The sequence below is a fragment of the Dermacentor andersoni genome, chromosome 7 (genome assembly GCF_023375885.2).
Source record: "Dermacentor andersoni chromosome 7, qqDerAnde1_hic_scaffold, whole genome shotgun sequence".
Classification (NCBI taxonomy): Eukaryota; Metazoa; Arthropoda; class Arachnida; order Ixodida; family Ixodidae; genus Dermacentor; species Dermacentor andersoni.
The window spans coordinates 103,929,372-103,946,636 of NC_092820.1; the positions used below are offsets into that span (position 1 = coordinate 103,929,372).

The window sequence follows — 17,265 nt, forward strand, 5'->3', positions numbered from 1 at the left end:
TATGGGGAACCAGCTCTCGACAGATGGCGCCCCAAAAATAACGGGATAGCGCCGTCTGTAGTGACGGAAATGCATTTTTCAGTAACACACACTGTGCGAGCAATGCTGTCATATCCGCTGCCCGCCACGGCGACGTAAGTGTTGTGGGCCTCACCGCGAGCACGTTTTTGTCGCTTGTTTCTGTTGTTGTGTCGTGGTGCGTTGCAACATTTTCACAAGTTTCAAAAACTACGACGCCACCTCCGCGGCTGCAGCATGGCACCCGTAGTGCTGCGCTACGGTTTTAGAAAAGTGGCCGGGATCGACGAATATTTCCGTGCTAGTGCGCTTGAGAAGGGCCGAAAGTTGTGCGCTGCGAAGTACGCTTACGACGTCGAGGAGACCCTGGAACGCTTTGATGGCGATTCACAAGTGGCGGCGAAATGTCACTCGCAAGTGCGTCAAGCTACGTACGACGTCAACATTCAGGTAAGCGTGCATATTCGTTAAGCTTTTTCTTATTTCACCATGACCGCGAAGATAGGTGTCTTGCGTAGTTTGACCAGCGTTTACGGACTTCATATCCTTATTAATTTTAAGTTTTATGCGGCGTAGCGAAGCCTCACAAACTAAACAATTTCGAGCGCTGCTTATCTCGTGTATGCCTAGCGCAAATTTCGCTATGTCCGTGCGCGGTAAGAATCACGTTTTCAGTTGTTTGACTAAAAAATCATATTTTTGCGTCGGCAGCTGTCATCGCAGCGGCGAATACTGGGTGCGCAGTGCACGTGCAAGGCCGGCCTTGGTGGCGGTTGCAAACATGTAGCTGCCGTCGTCCTGTTTGTCAACGAGGCCGACGCGCCGTCTTCGACTGATCGCCCTCAAGGGTGGGGTCGGCCGTCCTCTAAGCCGGACACTTCTCGAAGGGAGTCCATCGAAGAGCTTTTTGGAGGTACACTGTACATTCTGTCTTGCAAAGATGTGGCTTGGAGAACTACTGGTTCTCGGTACAGCGGAAATTGAAAGCCTTTTGGAAACACGATTTCATATTCGTATTTATATGCCTGTTTGACAAGTCGACATTAACGTGGTCAAAGTGGTGTCTAGCTGGTTTTGGGCATGCTGATGTTAAGCATATGTGGAAGGAAGCTATGTGCATGTGGAAGCTTGTGTATGTGTGGGTATGCAGGAAGGGGGGGGGGGGGGGGGTCAGCAGCACTAAGCTGCTGGTCCTGTCGCTTGCGTAGGGACGCCCCTGCATTGACAATGCAACAGTGCCATATCTAATTAGCATGCATTTTCTGAGCATGGAGTCGGTATGTGTGTATGCCTAGCACAAGTTTGGCTATGTCTGTACTCAATCACAATCATGTTTTATATTGTTGCACTAAATACTGATCATACTTTTGCATCTGCAGCTGTCGTCACTGCAATTTCTTTGCTTTTAGTTTATTGAACATGTAGTTCACAGCTGTTATCTCTTGCAGAGTACAAGCCCCTGTATGTTGGTGGCAAGTGCCCAAAAGAAGAACCACCATCCTATGTTCTGCACCATTTCCCCGACATAAACTGTGTAATGAATTCAGCTTTGATAAGTGAGGAGCAAGGGCGAAATGAACGAGACGTGCAAGACGTCTTAGAAGACCTTATTTCAAAGGCAGCACTCCATGCTGACGTATTATCTGTAGAAGAGGTGTTGATCTGGGAATGTAGTCTACCTCACTATACAGCAGGACAGTGTGCCTCACTTACTGCAATTGAGCAGCAATTTATTGCCACAAAAGTGGCATGTACAGGCTCCCAGGCAACCGCGACAGCTGCTGAAACTATAATGCAGGGAAAATGCCCCCGGTTTGTAGCAAAGCACTGCACATTTCTGAAATTTCGCATGTTTTCCTTTTCTTACCTTTTCTGCTGCATGAGAACATGTAGTACACTATACTCTTTCTTGGTGCATGCATGGATGCATGCTTTCAGAATGTGCCCTACGTTTTATTACTGGCCATGAAATTTAACTGATCCTTTTTGTGTTGCAGTTGGCACAAAGAAAGGTCGGTAAGGATATCCAGCTCCATTGCACACCGCATCCTGACTAGGCAAAAGGCCTTCGAGTCCCTGGCCGAGCAGCTGCAGAACTCCAAAACACCACTTGTTCCGGCGCTGATGTATGGTAGGCACCCAATTTTTTTTATAAATGACTTGATGGACTTAAGACATGTAATAGAAATTAATAAATTTTGGTTTAAAGCAGCAGCCCTGAGCCAGTGACGGCACTAAGCACTTAATCCACTGTAATATACCACTTTACATCACTTAGGAACACCTCAATCATGCAACTGAACAAATGTTTACATATGCACTGCTAAAGATTGGTCTTTGCTTGAATACTCCTGCAACGTGGATAAGGTTATCAGTGACAGTAAAATTTGTAGCTCTGTGTTCCGATAAGTGCATGAGTGAGGAACAGTTCCTCTAGAAATGCACATTTTAACAAGGGAACATACAGCAAGGATTATGACAGCCGTAGATTCTTGTGCAGGTATTTGAACTTGAATGCCATGTGCCTACATACACCCTGTGAGCCTGTAAGCATCTAGGCAACCAACATATTGGTGTCTGTTGTATTCACACACGGAGACGTTGGCTTCAAGAAATTGTTTTATTTTTCGTGCTGCATACTGGCAGCATGAAAGCAACAATTGATGATAGTGCAGTACACAAACAACAATATATATACACCAAGATACAGTCATACATGGAACATCATGGTGACATTCATTAGCCAGGTCATTGTCCTGAATACCAGCTAAGGAGGCATGCAATGTCGCATTTCTCTGCTGGTGGGGCCGATTATCAGTGCACCACAAGGCATGTGGCTGCTGTAGTGAATTAAAATATGTTCATTACTCGGGCGTGCTAAGGAAAAGAAGCAACTAGAGGTTGAAGTGGCAGCAATGCTTGGGTTGGGGCTTGGATGTCCGTGTTAGCATGCCATCGTTTCACTGACAGAAAAATAAAGTCTTGAGAAGCAGATATGGCCCTTTGGGCATGCGCAATACACAGTTTTTGCGAATTATTTTTCTTGTATATCTGATGCTGGCTTTGCATGTAGTGTTTGATTACCATGTTCGCAAGAGTGATTATGGCTGGCCTTGTGCATGCACTGTACTCCACTGGGTTTTCATCAAATTTTGAGTTGTAAGCCAATGCTTGTGTATCATGTAGTATTCCTTCAGTCCTGTCTGTATAATTGTATTTCACCTGGAATGAAAAGTAGCTGTGGTGTACTGGTAGGGCACTTGTTTCAGAGTTTTGCTAATGTGTAGATGTGCTTAGTAGACGACAAAAGAAAGAATGAGATGCGCACAGCTGGTGTGTTACGCGTGTCTCGTCATCTCTTCTGTAATGTCTGGTAAGCACATGAACATGCACGATTGCAATTCTCAACTCGCCCAACTAGCTGTGTTGACCTGCTTGGCAGTCATGAGGTTCTTTGTTCGAGCCAACGAAAATTCATGAACCTTTTCTTCCTTTTCACTTCTGACACTTCCAAGTTTGATGTTACCAGGGGCCATGATGTAAATGGGATACACTCATAACTGCTTAGCACACTAAAAATGTTCAACACTGCTACTGACAAGTGATTTATGGAAGGATTTCAGAGCAAAATCCATGATATCATTAATGAGCATGAGGCTCTCCAAGTATTTCTACATTGAACTCGTGCGATGGAAGCTTGTGCACATAGCATCTGCATTTTTTTTTTCTACTTTTCTGAAGGTACTGCTATGGAACCAACAGCAAGGGCAACATTCGAGAAAAAAATTGGTGCCAAAGTAACCCAGGTTTGTAACAACGTTCATCATCATCATCAGCCTACTTTATGTCCACAGCAGGCCGAAAGCCTCTCCCTGCGATCTCCAATTACCTCTGTCCTGCGCCAACAGATTCCTACTAGCACCTGCAAATTTCCAAATTTCGTCGCACCACCTAGTCTTCTACCGTCCCCTACTACTGCGCTTCCCTTCTCTTGGGACCTATTCTGTCACCCTAATGGTCCAACGGTTATCTAATCTGCGCATTACGTGACCTGCCCAGCGCCATTTTTTTCTCTTAATGTCTATTAGAATATTGTCTATACCTATTTCCTCTCTGATCCAAACCAATCTCTTTCTGTCTCTTAAAGTTATGCCTAGCATTCTTCATTGCATCGCTCTTTGCGCGTTGCTTACCTTGTTCTCAAGCTTCTTTGTCAGTCTCCATGTCTCTGCCCCATATGTCAGCACCGGTAAAATGTGCTGATTGTATACTTTTCTTTTCAGTGATAACAGTAAGCTCCCAGTCAGGAGCTCATGATGTCTGCTGTATGCGATCCAACCCATTTTTATTCTGTGAATTTCCTTCTCATGGTTAGGGTTCCCTGTGATTAGTTGACCTAGGTAAACGTACTCCTTCACAGACTGTAGAGGCTGAATGGCGAACCTGAACTCTTGTTCCCTTGCTCGGCTGCATATTTACAATTGCTCGTAGGTATAGCGGGGCGTGGCACTTGCGCAGATGACGGATGTTTGCACGCATGTGCGAGTAAGAGCGGTTACAAGAGAGGAAATGCGGGGACTTTTGCTTCTTGAAAATGCGACTCTGCCTAGGCACTACGGAGGAGTTTCTTAGCGCGTGTTCTATGTTTGTCCCTAGGCATGCCGGCAGAAGTTGCGGGGTGTGGTAGTGCTGAACTTAGCGTCGCAAATTGGTGACTGGACGTAATTACATTTATTCAATCGTCTTTTGTACTAATTGAAACAACGTGCCATTATTTTGCATTATTGGCTGCACCTCCAGGACACCAAAGCGGCAACGAGGACATCAAAGCTGGAACCCAGACTGGTCTGTGGGTTGGGGCTCGCCGAGTTATCCATGGGCCACCCTGCTTCCAGCTTTGATCCCCCCGCTACCCCTTGGGTGCCCTGGAGACCTGTGCCGCCTGCTTTATTGTAACCTCAGGTGCTCTCCTGAGGCCTCCGTTTGCCAGTTACATGTGCCCTCCTGGAGCAGTGCTTGTAAAAAATGCAATCTATCGTCCTGACGAAAAAACACCATGACTCATACAACACCAGTCAGAACCTTTCCCCTTCAGACACAGCGATCACCAAATGGGGCGTCCGTGTCCACTGCCTCACCGTGCCAGCAGCCAGCGGCGGAGCGTAAACAAACTGGACCGCATTTCTTAATGCCGGCATGCCTAGGGGACAAACGCATACAACACACGCTAAGAAACCTCCTCCGTAGTGCCTAGGCAGACTCACATATTCAAGGAGCAAAGGCCCCCAGATTTTCTCTCGCACCTGCTCATACTCGCGCCTGCGCAGAAACGTCCAGCACCACTGCAACTACTAGCAATTGTAATAACGCTGTCCAGCTATTCATCATTATCTTTGTCTTCTACGTATTAACCTTAAACCCCACTCTTACACTCTCTCTTTTACGGTCCTTCCAGTTTTCTGGGACTCTTGCAGTCGATAGACACTTCATATTGAGAGCCGCCATTTTTCCAAGCATTATGTCTCCTCCATCTTTTATTAAATAGACTGTTATTTCATCTTCTCCTGCCGCTTTTCTGCATTTCATGCCTTGCAAGGCCCTTCTGACCTCATCTCTAGATATAGGAGTTTCTGTATACTGTTCAGTATTGTTTCGAGTAGAGTACTCCTGAGTCTTCTGGGTACTGTACAGGTCAGTATAGAATTCTTACGCTGCTTTCATTATACCTTCGAGATTGCTGATGATATTACCCTACTTATCTTTCAGTGCATACATCTTGGTCTGTGCTATGCCAAGTTTCTTTCTCACTGATTTCAGGCTGTGTCCATTTTTTACGGCTTCTTCAGTCTTTCTCACGTTATAATTTCAAATATCACTTATTTTCGTTTTGTTGATCAGTTTTGACAGTCCCACGAATTCTATCTGATCTCTTGAGTTGGACACTTTCATTCTTTGTCGTTTCTTTATTCGGTCCTTTGTTACTTGGGAGAACTTGCCTATTGGTTGCCTTGGTGCCTTGCCTCCCACTTTAATTCCTGCCTCTGGCGCCAGCTTCGTTACGGTTTCATTCATTGCCTCTATGTCATCATCATCATCTCTGTTCTAAGGCAGCATATTTCTTTGCAAGTACCAGCCTAAATTTGTCTGCTTTTACCCTTCCTGCCTCTAAGTTGACCTGTTTTTTCTTGAGCGATTGTACTCTTTTTTTCTGTTCAAACTGAGGTGAATCCTAGCCCTCACTAACCTATGATTATTGCACTTTACCCTACCTATCACATCTACATTCTGCAGTATGCTGGGATCGGCAGAAAGTATGCAATCAATTTCATTTCTTGTTTCACCATTATGGCTTTTCCAGGTCCACTTTTTGTTGCTACGTTTCCTGAAAAAGGTGTTCATTATTCTCAGCTTATTGCTTTCGGCGAAGTCTACCAGCACCTCTCCTCTAGCGTTTCTAGAATCGACGCCGTAGTTGCCAATTGCCTGCTCACCTGCCTGCTTTTCCCCCACTTTTGCATTGAAGTCACCCATTACTACTGTATACCGAGTCTACACTTTTCTCATCGCTCATTCAACATCTTCATAAAACTGATCTACTTCCTCATCGTCGTGGCTGGATGCTGGAGTGTAGGCTTGTGCTACCTTTAATCTATACCTCTACTGCTACGACTACTGCTACCCTCTTCATTAAAACTTCTTTCTGGGTGAGTTGGTGCATACTTGACATAAAAATTGTAACAGCGCCAATGCATGCATCCGCTAAGTAACAAGCGCTTGTGTCTCGTCCATTGTGGATGCATGTGTTGGTGCTGTTACAATTTTTATGTCAAGTGTGCTACCCTCTCGTTAATGCTGTAGAATTCGTCAGTGTTGCCCGCTATGTCCTTGTGGATTAGGAATCCTACCCCATATTGCTTCTTATCAGGGAGACCTTTATAGCAGAGGACATGGCCGGTATTTAGCAATGTATAAGCCTCAACAGTTCTTCTAATTTTGCTAAGGCCGATAATATCCCTAACAACGTCTGATAGTTCCTCAAAGAGTTTTGCTAAGCTAGCCTCGCTCGACAGAGTTCGGCTGTTAAAGGTTGACAGGGTCAGTTTCCATTGGCAGCCTGTTCGGACCCAGAGATTCTTAGCACCCTCTGCTGCGTTACAGGTCTGACCGCCGCCTTGGTCAGGTGCTCCGCAGCTGTTGGGGACTGAGGGCTATTAATTGTAGATATCATCAGTGAGGTTGTGGCCGAATACTGCACCAGGGAGGCCAATTGCTGCTCTGGTGGTAACTACGTTGTCACATAATGCATTTTAATATTGTACAACTAACTAATCTATCAGTTTACTAATACAGACATCAAGTTGTTTTTTGTAGTGCTTTTATAGGAACTGCTAAGCGAGTTCATAATGGATAAGGGCAAGTTTGAATTTCATCCACAAGTGCACGTTACTCAGCACAGCTGAAAGAATATACACTGCAAGAGTGGGTCATTAGTAGAGCTTGGCAGCGTTGCCCTTGTCTCTCTATCTCCCTCTCCACTATGCATTACTGGAATAAAAGTAAAACTGATTATTTTTCCCCTGAGCACATTTATAGATCAGCGTAATGCATTTTCATCGAAGTGCTTGTACACTGAGGCTGGCTCACACATACTGAAACTGTCACAGCCACTGCTGCACACACGGTGATTGCTACTGATATTTGAAAGCATGACTGTTGGACAAAACATATTGAATATGGTGTTCGTGCATGTTGTACATATTATTTGCTAACTTTACAAAATATGCTTTGCAGGTTGGCGTTGTGATTCACCCCTGTCAGCCATGGCTTTGTGCAAGTCCCGATGGGCTTTTCCAAACAACCAGTGGTGTCGTTTTGCTTGAAATCAAGTGCCCCTACAGTCGTAAAGATGACATAATCATAGATCATGCTCTGTGCCAAAGCTACGTTAGCTATGTGACATATCATGATGGAATTCTTCAGTTGCCTCGCAGCCACCCATATTATTCACAGGTTCAGGTTGCCATGTATGTCACTAACACTACAGAATGTTTCTTTTTTGTTTATACAAGCAAGCAAGATATTACTATAGTTGTTGACAGAGATGAAGACTTCCTTGCTCGAAACATTCCTCGGTTGGAGGCGTTTTATTATTCATACTACATTAAGCAGCTCATGCGTTAGACCAGATTCCTGCTTGCAGGAAGTAAGTTTGCTCTTAAAGGTACATACAGCCGCTCAGCACATGAAATCAGATAACCCTGCTTATGGAATGATTCCCTATCATAGTGGCTAAAACAAGCCATGTTTTTCTCATTAAATTTGGAAATTTAGTTTTTAATCCATTACTAAAAGTCGCGAAAAATGACCTTTCGCGCACCACGTGGCACACACATGAAGCTGCATAAGAGCTCTGCCACGTGACCATCTACTAGTGTACGCGGTTACTGGTCTTTTTATTAGTACTGAAATGCAGTATAGTTTCTATTACACGTTTTTCCTGACTTACAGTGTGCAGATTTACAGATTACAGTGTGCAGAGTTGGCCCACTTGTGGCATAGTTGATGTCATATTGTATCTCATAGGGGGGACCACAGAACTTGGGTTACTTGCATGCAAATTCGCCTGTGTACAAAAGCATCCATGTGTACCATTATGCATGCCTTTTTTACCTTGTAATACTCACAGATTAAAGCGCCTGTGATTTTAAGGCAGGTAAAGCACAAATATAAAACAGACAGCGGAAAGAATGAGAAAATACATTGTGATTGCCATACCTGCCTTACCAAAACATGTTACTGTCTCGATCTTCCACTGTACCAGCTAGCTTGGATACAGACCCTAGGTCTGTGTGATATAAAGGCTGATTTGTAAATTATGCTGCACTTATTAACAGCTCAATTACCTACAGTATGTTGGTATCAAGGTTTCACCTCCAGTGAGTGACAAAGTGTTTTTTGATTTCTGTGCCAATTTAAAATTATAATTGCTACTTAAAACATGTACAGCATCCTTGTTTCTATCAATATAAATCATGGTCTTTTCCTTTGCACCATTTCATGACACATTCTTTGCACTTGTTGGCCCTTTAAGGAAGTTGCTGGAGTGTTAAACACTGTTGAGCTACCTGATGGCAAAAGCTGGTTTTAGTCTGAAATCTTCCTCTGAAATTGCCTGGCTTTCAGGAACTTGCAAGTGAACAGCAATGCTTTATTACCACCAATTTCTTTGCTTATTGTCGCTTTATAACTGCAACATGAAAGACTGCATCAAAAAGATCCCGAACGTCTGCCATGGCTTTTACATGTCCATTCTGTCACTGAAGGAGTTGCAGTGATTCTTTCAGTTGCATCTGTAAGCTTGCACTGTATTTCCTTATTGAGAGCCTCTGCTGTTGCACAGTTAAGGCTAGTTCACAGTTGCAGTGTTTAAGCCATTTTTGATGCCTGTAGTGAATGTAGCCTTGAGGCCCATCCATTCAAGGCATCTATATCAGACCAGAGGTCTGATCACCGTCGACCTGATCACGTCTCCTTTAATTTTAATTGATGTCTCCCATTTTTTTTTGTGTGTGTATGGTGGTTGAGAGCCGCACCATAGCTTCTTAGATATGTTTGCAAATTTGTTCAGCCTAGTGCTGTCCCCTTGCTTTACAATTTCTCATCCAAGTTTATAATTTCAGAGTCGCAGATAAAGCTGCTAGCTTTCCTGGTGACCTGGGCACTACTATGTTAGCTGGCTAAAATATCACTGCTACGAGCAGTTTCTTCAGTGTCATACTGCGCTTAATGTTCTAAAAATAAAGCATAGTAATTTGTTTCTGTATGGTGCTTGCCTGCAAAACAGCAGTATTGTGTTTACAAGCTGGGCACATAAGTCTACACATGTTTACACGAATGGATTGGTCCACTTTTTATTATTGCCAAAAATGATGAAAAACATACATGACCGGAATATTTTTCAAAATCTCTGTGGGGAAGTTGGCCTTTAAATATTACAATTTTGTAAAAGGTGGTAGCAGTGCTTATGCCAAAAATATGTTTGATACTCTGTGCTTGTGTATCACAGTGAAAATAAAGCACCTTACTTTGTGTTGTTTTGAATTATTGGACTTTGCAGATTTGCCAAAATGCAGCACATATGAAAAATCTCACTCATGGCAGGAATCAAACTGACAGGAATACGGTGCTCCAAAATTCCATGAGTTTTTATGCGCTGTATCACTCTCTCTACATGCACGCGCACTTGAGCAACATTGTATGTTTCTTGCAGTTCTGCAGGTGAGAAAGGCTGGTTGCCAGTTGAGAATGGTGGCATAATCAGTACGGCACTTTTACCTGCTACACCTGCTAGTATTCCAGGAAAACCCTTATCAGCAAGAATAACATCATGCTGACCAATTATTTCAAGGAATCCTGATTCTAGCACGATTTGTGTGTCTGAGCAACGCCCACCATAGGATTTGGACTTGAATACAATGAGGCCAGAGGGGGCAATCGCAACTAAAAATTTCAATGTAAAGCCACTTTTGTACGTGGAGTAGAGGACATGTTGTTGCCTCACCTCTGATGGTGTTTCTGTGCGCACCTCAGTGCAATCGACAATGAGTGTGCAGTCAGGATAGTTGACCTTAAAACACTCTGGACGTGTATCCCGTATCACTTGCATATGTGGCTTATATATCCACTTTCTTGTAGCACCCGCAAGCGTGCCCAGAACTGCATGAAACGTTCGTGCTGCTGTTGTTTCATGAATGCCAAAAATTACTGCAATTGCACTAAAAGGCACTCCGTGCTTCATTTTGAATAGAAATATTAAAAGTTTGTTCGGAAGACTGACATCAGTACCCTTATCTCTCGTGTGAGGCAGGAGACTTAACAGGAGCGAGAAAACATTGTCAGAAACGCCACAGAGGTCTCTCACTGCGCCAGGTGTTAAGGAAACTGTGTCGAATCCCCCAAAAAAGCAAACCCTAGAGTCTGGTCCTGCGGCACGGTGCAATAGGCATGGCAAATTTCCTGCTGGTGTTGTGAAGCATGGTGTGGCTGATTCTTCTTTCTGGCACACCTTTTGCACTGTAAGGTCTAATGCCTCAATGTGCTCCTCTTCAAGATTGTATTCAACCTGAAAGTCGCAAATGAGAGAGAATATGAATCGAGCTCCAGCAAACGGTGAACGTACCAGCTCCAGGCTACTGTGTCCATTTGGCGGTTCAAGGCATGACTGCTGCTGATACAAGCCTCCAGCCAAACTGTGAATGTCATTGTCCTGTATAAATGGAAAAAGTCAATTAACTGCTGCTGATTGGAGCCTCCAACCAAACTGTGAGTGTCCTTGTCCTGTGTAAACGGAAAAAGTAAATTTTTCTATGATTTCTGAACCAAAATGCAACATTGTTTTCCACTTGCCCTCCTTTCACTTTGTTGTGATGGCTCCTGGCAATTCGTAGGTGATTTCGCACGTACTCGAGCTCGCTCTGCCCATCTGGTAAGAAAAAAAAAACATAGAATCGGTGCACTTGTATGTACGGTTTTTAACGACATCCCCCACTGCATCAACGCGACATTAATGTGATAGGTTGATGAAGAAGACGTTTAAGATTAGTCGGAAGGCGACTCTTGGACTTTGAAAGCTAACTAACACCTCGTCAGCCGCTACAGTCTTTGCACCGTTGAAACCAATAAACTATAAAATGGAGTTTGGTGTCGCGATAGCCCGGTAACAAAACCGTCGGCTGCGTACAATTAAGCGACTGGGGTATGCGAACGTACCAAGCAGCAGTGGTGTATTGAGATGTCGAAGCGTACATGGAGGCTTTTACTATAAATCAACAGTTTGCATCGTTTCTACTGCAATGCAGAAATAGCCCAAGAAATAATGAAGGCGGCCGCGATCGTTCGTGGCCCGGGCGACGTCCGATCGTCCGCGTTATCAACGGGATCAGCCGGCCTTGAACGGTGGATGACGAGTGGCATAAAACGAACAGTTTGGCCTTTATGGTTGTCAAACACCTGCTCACTGGCACAGTAGCCGAACACAGCGCAAATTTCCAACCGCCCGACGGGCCCTTACGCGCGCGTCGTGTAAGTTCCGCTCCTCTCGGCAACAAGTTGACGGAGCGGCTTTCTCGAGGCGCGATCGCTCGATGCCTAATTTAACACAACCCACAACGATGACACGTAGTTTTGCTTTAAAAAACCTTACCGGTGGTAACGCTCTGTTGGTGCTGAAGGGTCGCATGGAACCGTGCAGCGGTATGCTGAAGGAAAAATTGTTGGCACGTAAGCGGGATGGTGCATGCAATTACTCTTTGCATTGCCGAAGAAGTGCCGGCTGCATATTCTGGTGTTCGCATTCGGCTGCCATGGCTTGCCGTCAGGCCTGTCGAACAAATTAAGCATATAAGTTCAAGCGTAGTCCCACCTGTTTAAGTGTCGCGCTTTAAAATTCAGCACACTCACCCAGCACGTCGAACAGCTTGTATCCAACGTTGCCGCCGCTCTAACTCGTACGGCTTTGAAGGGAATGTGTAAAAAGACACGCTGCTATCATAGCCTTCTTGGTTGTGGCACTTAAAAACACAGCAATACCGCCGGCCTCGAAGTTTCTTTTTCCGCGTTTCACCTATGGTTTCACTTTCACGCACCGCGGTGTCGTTGACGTTTGCTGCCATTTCTATTTGTTTGTATTACTGAAAACTTCCGGCCGCGTCCAAGAGGGCGGCGCTGCATGTTTGTCGAAACTCCAGCGCTGGTTCCCCATTGGGCAAAGTTGTAACGGGACATACTGTAACGGCTTGTTGGCGGAGTCGAAACAATCAGTCGTCCTACCATGGTCGCCGTGGCGTTCGTCTTCCTTGCCACCGTCGTCAAGACTTGTTGTCCAGGTGATGATCCGTGTTATGCTCAGTTAAGTTCGTATCACTGCAAACACTGCAAGTCTTTCTCATTGAGCTTTGGCTGGGAAACGATAGACTTCACCTGTACATAAAAGACCGTTGTTTTTCAGACGTGTTGATAAAGGATGCCCTGTCACGGTAACTCCTGCAAATATCTTTTTTCTATAGAATCGTCCAAGATGCATCGTACTGGCTCATTATTACACCGTACGTCGATAATGCTTTTATTGAAGCATAGCATTCACATTTCGGGTACTGTCTGCATATATCTCTGTGCTTTTCTTCAAAGTCAGGAAAGAACAGTACTTTCTCTGCTTTCCTATTTATTTATTTATTTATTTATTTATGTATTTGGTCATACTGTTAACCCTCTATGAGGGTCGTTACAGGGAGGGAAGAAGAACATATACATTTCATAAGCACTTCAATGAGCAATCATGAATCAGAATTCCAAATTTGTGCACCATTTCTCAAAAACATATCAACACCCAGCTCAAATTGTTGCACGTTCGCACTCTCCACAACATCACTTGGCAGTTTGTTGCATAGTTCAATTACATCAGGAAAAAAGGAATAGCGATATACATCCGTACGTGTGTTAATGGGTTGTAGTACCCTGCTGTGGTTTTTTCGTGAACCACGTTTTAGAGGCGCTTTCACATAATGTTCTTTATTTATTTTTAATGCACCTTGCAGCATCTGGAAAAAAAGTTTGAGTCGATGTTTTATTCTTCTCATTTCCAGCGTTTCTAATTCACACTGCTGCATCATCTCTGTAACCGAGTCAGTACGGCGATACTTGGAGCATATAAAGCGTGCTGAAATCCGCTGAATCCTTCCTACCTTCTTTTTTAAGCATTTTTGGTGAGGGCTCCACACAGCATTCGCATATTCCTGAACTGGTCGTATAATTAAACGTTTTGTAGGTGACCAATTTAATTTCTTTAGTCGCATCTGGAAGCTTTCTCCTAAGAAAGCAGAGCTTTTGGTAAGCCTTCGAACAGATATTCTCAATGTGAATACGCCAGTCTAGATTATGCGTCACTGTCACCCCTAAATATCGGAAACTCTGTACCTCGACCAAGGCATTTTCTCCTATATTATATTCAAATCTGATAAAGTTCTGTTTTTTACTTACGTGAGTGTATGTAGATTTCTAAAAATTAATTACCATGCCCCAACTTTGGCACCACGAGTTTAACGATTCCAGGCATCTGTTTAGTTTAATCTTATCTTCCACGCAGGTTACACGCGTGTAAATTAAACAATCCTGGGCAAATAGTTTAATTTTTACAGGCGGATCAACATTAGAAGGAATATCATTAATATACAATAAAAACAATAGCGGACCTAAAACAGACCCCTGCGGCACTCCAGACACAACTTCACACTTCCCCGATTCACTTTTACCGACTCTGACCCTTTGTTAACGGTTTGTTAAATATGCCTGAATCCACAATACTATATTTTCACTAATTCCTAGGCTTCTCAATTTGGAAAGCAGTTTATGATGTGCAACTTTATCAAATGCCTTCGCAAAGTCCATACATACAACATCTATCTGTTGGCATTCATCTATAGCTTTACAAAGGCCATGTACAGTTTCGATTAACTGTGTCACTGTCGAAAGGCCAGATCGGAAACCGTGCTGAACTGGGCTTAATAAATAGTTTTTTTTTTCTAAAAAATACAGAATATGTCTGGCTATTGCATGCTCTAGGACTTTACAGCACACAGATGTGAGCGAGACTGGTCTATAGTTGTTTGCACATAGCCTATTGCCACCTTTAAATATCGGAATGACGGTGGCATCGCGCCAGTCTTGGGGTACTGAATGATCCCGCAAAGATTTTTCGAATAAAAGCTGCAAATAATACGACATCCATTCAGCGTACCGTTGGACAAATGCCGTCGGTATTTCATCCGGGCCACATGTTTTTTTTTTTTTGCGTCGAACGTAAGCAAATGTTGGAACACGCCCTCCCTTGTGACGCGTTGGTCTTCCATTGGGTATTGTATTGCGCAGACTAAAGGATCATCGTCACTATCACATCTATCCTTGGTGAAAACTGATTGGAAGAACTGATTAAGTACGTTTGCAATATCTTTTTTTTCTGTCACGACTACGTCGCCATCCGCTACCTGTTCTATTTCATCCTTTCTGTCTGTGAAATATCGCCTAAACTTTTGTGGCGAGCATTTGAGGAACTTTGTAAGCGTTTTATTGAAGAATGTTTTCTTAGACTCCACCAATGCAGATTTCAGCATTTGTTTGGTTAATAAAAGTTCTGTTGCCCTGTTTTTTTTCTTCCTTAATCTTTTTATCTTACGATTAAGATGTATGATGTTCCTAGTAATCCATGGATTTCTTTGCTTTGATTTCTTTATACGTGTGGGGACAAAATGATCTATGCCGTATTTGATTATGCCTTTAAGTCGGTCCCATCGTTCTTCTACCATTTCGCGGTTGGATGCTATTGCAAATTCACTAAACTTTTCTTCCAAAACGTCTAAGATAGACGTGTCATTCGCACGGCCATAATCCTTAACATGCATCACGACATATGCTTGCTTACAGATTCTTGTGTGCAGCGGTACATTCAAGCAAACCATCTTATGATCTGACAAACCATTCTCAACTGATACAGTATAGTCAGGTATTCTACTGAATATGAAAACGACGTCCAACAATGACTGGGACTTTGGTGTAACTCTTGTGAAGTCTAACTATTTGCTTAAGGTTATGTGCAAACATGATCTGGATCATTTTATTGGCGCTCCTTATTTCTACATTACCCGTTGATAGATTTTCCCAGTTAATATGCCGTAAATTAAAGTCACCAGCCATCATTAGTCTTGTGTTTTCATTTACATGGGAGCGAAGAAATTCATTCAAGCCATCCAAAAATTCTGGCGGAGTGGCTGGTGGTCCGTACACAGTCCCTAATATATACCACATGTCTGCACAGCGTATCTTGCACCAAGCCATTTCAGGGAGACTTCAATCAAGAGCGACTGTGTTTATAGTACTTTTCACAACAATAGCCACGCCACCACCTCTGGAATCCCTGTCGCATCTAAATACCTTGTAGTCAGGAGGAAAAATACTACTGTCACTAATTGCACTATGAAGCCATGTTTCAGTCAACATCAATACATCAGGATTCTGAGAAATGAGTAGATACTCTAAACGAGTTACTTTATTTGCTATGCTGCGGGCGTTTACAAGTACGATTTTGAGCTATGACCGAGAAGAATCGCTATCCGTGTCAGAAGCCTTGTATAAAGTTTGCAACTGAAGCAATGTCTGGCCAGCAGTATTTCCCCTCTTTTTGAATTGAGGAACCTTATCTTGCTCAGTACGATACAGACACCGTTTATTCTTTTCACGATCCCAGACGTAGATATGATTATTGATCTTAAGCTTGTCATGTACCAGTTTTACCTTTTTGCCGTTTGCTCGTTCCTTTTCACTGCTTTGCCATAGTTTTTTTCCGTACTTCTACAGTTTCTTTAGCGTAGTCTTGACTTATGCTTATGGAGCTGCCTTTCAGATTGATGCAGTTCTGCATCACAGACTGTTTTTCTTGTGAATCATAAAAATGCATGATTGCCGGCCGATTACTACCGTCTTTTTTCTTGCCAATGCGATGAATTTTGTCGATCGTGTTCACTTGCACTCCAAGGCTTCCTTTAAAGACATTCTGAATAACAGCTTGTTTCAGGTCGCTGTCTGATTCACCCTTGTCCTCATCGATACCGAAAACCGAGAGATTATTGGATCGGCTTCTATTTTCATATTCTACTAACTTCTCCGCCTGATGACGAACAAGGGATTCTAGGGTTTGTACTCGCTTGTTCAATTCTGCAATCACGTTAAGTGCAGTGGTCATTTTTTCGCATTTTTCATTCATTTCGGTCATTTCAGCTCTTAATGCATCTATTTTAGCATCTGATGAAGCCTGATTATCAATGATTAATTGCAACATTTCTACGGTTTCGGGCCCAGGATTTTCTTCAACATCTCCTGAAACCAACAGTGTCATCATCATAGACCAAGAGTCAACCAAAAAATTCAGGTAACTGCGAGGGCACGGCAGTGCTAACAAAAAGCGGTTGTCGCTTCTAAAAGTTATAGCATTAAGCAAATAACGAACCTGCAACAGTAGTAACGTCCGCTTAGGCATGTTGTCGCTAGGCCAGGTGCCGTGCCCTCTGGAGCCTCCCTCGCTGCTTGGCTCCTTTTGTAGCCGGTCCACTGGTGACGTCACCGTCATCGACGAAAGACGATCCACGAGCCGAATGCCATCAATCCCAAAGTCCTGATAAGGCGTGAAGAAAAGCGGTGCCT

At 43.6% G+C, this 17,265-nt stretch overlaps 2 protein-coding genes across 3 annotated transcripts; one reads left to right on the forward strand and one right to left on the reverse strand.

The window, feature by feature from the left end:
• Nucleotides 1-6: 6 nt before the first annotated feature.
• LOC140219480 (uncharacterized) lies at nucleotides 7-10,119 on the forward strand. 2 transcript variants are annotated; one of them, XM_072289288.1, is made up of 5 exons: nucleotides 7-468; nucleotides 730-931; nucleotides 2,016-2,149; nucleotides 3,760-3,824; nucleotides 7,810-10,119. In XM_072289288.1, the coding sequence occupies exons 1-3, from the start codon at nucleotides 256-258 to the stop codon at nucleotides 2,036-2,038; spliced, it is 438 nt and encodes a 145-aa protein (XP_072145389.1). In that variant the 5' UTR covers nucleotides 7-255; the 3' UTR covers nucleotides 2,039-2,149; nucleotides 3,760-3,824; nucleotides 7,810-10,119. The 2 variants fall into 2 exon arrangements, with proteins under 2 accessions (XP_072145389.1, XP_072145390.1); XM_072289289.1 differs by lacking the exon at nucleotides 3,760-3,824.
• Nucleotides 10,100-11,559, reverse strand: LOC140219589 (uncharacterized). Its single transcript, XM_072289491.1, has 2 exons — nucleotides 11,545-11,559; nucleotides 10,100-11,284 (listed from the first exon to the last, which is right to left on the reverse strand). Exons 1-2 carry the CDS (start codon nucleotides 11,557-11,559, stop codon nucleotides 10,100-10,102), a joined length of 1,200 nt encoding a protein of 399 aa, XP_072145592.1.
• Nucleotides 11,560-17,265: the final 5,706 nt, after the last annotated feature.

Bases quoted from the DNA above. Each gene is read 5' to 3' on its own strand.
- LOC140219480 (XM_072289288.1), top strand. From the start codon at position 256: ATGGCACCCGTAGTGCTGCGCTACGGTTTTAGAAAAGTGGCCGGGATC. The intron at 469-729 runs GTAAGCGTGCAT...TTGCGTCGGCAG, and splicing joins CGTACGACGTCAACATTCAG to CTGTCATCGCAGCGGCGAAT. The intron at 932-2,015 runs GTACACTGTACA...TTTGTGTTGCAG, and splicing joins CATCGAAGAGCTTTTTGGAG to TTGGCACAAAGAAAGGTCGG.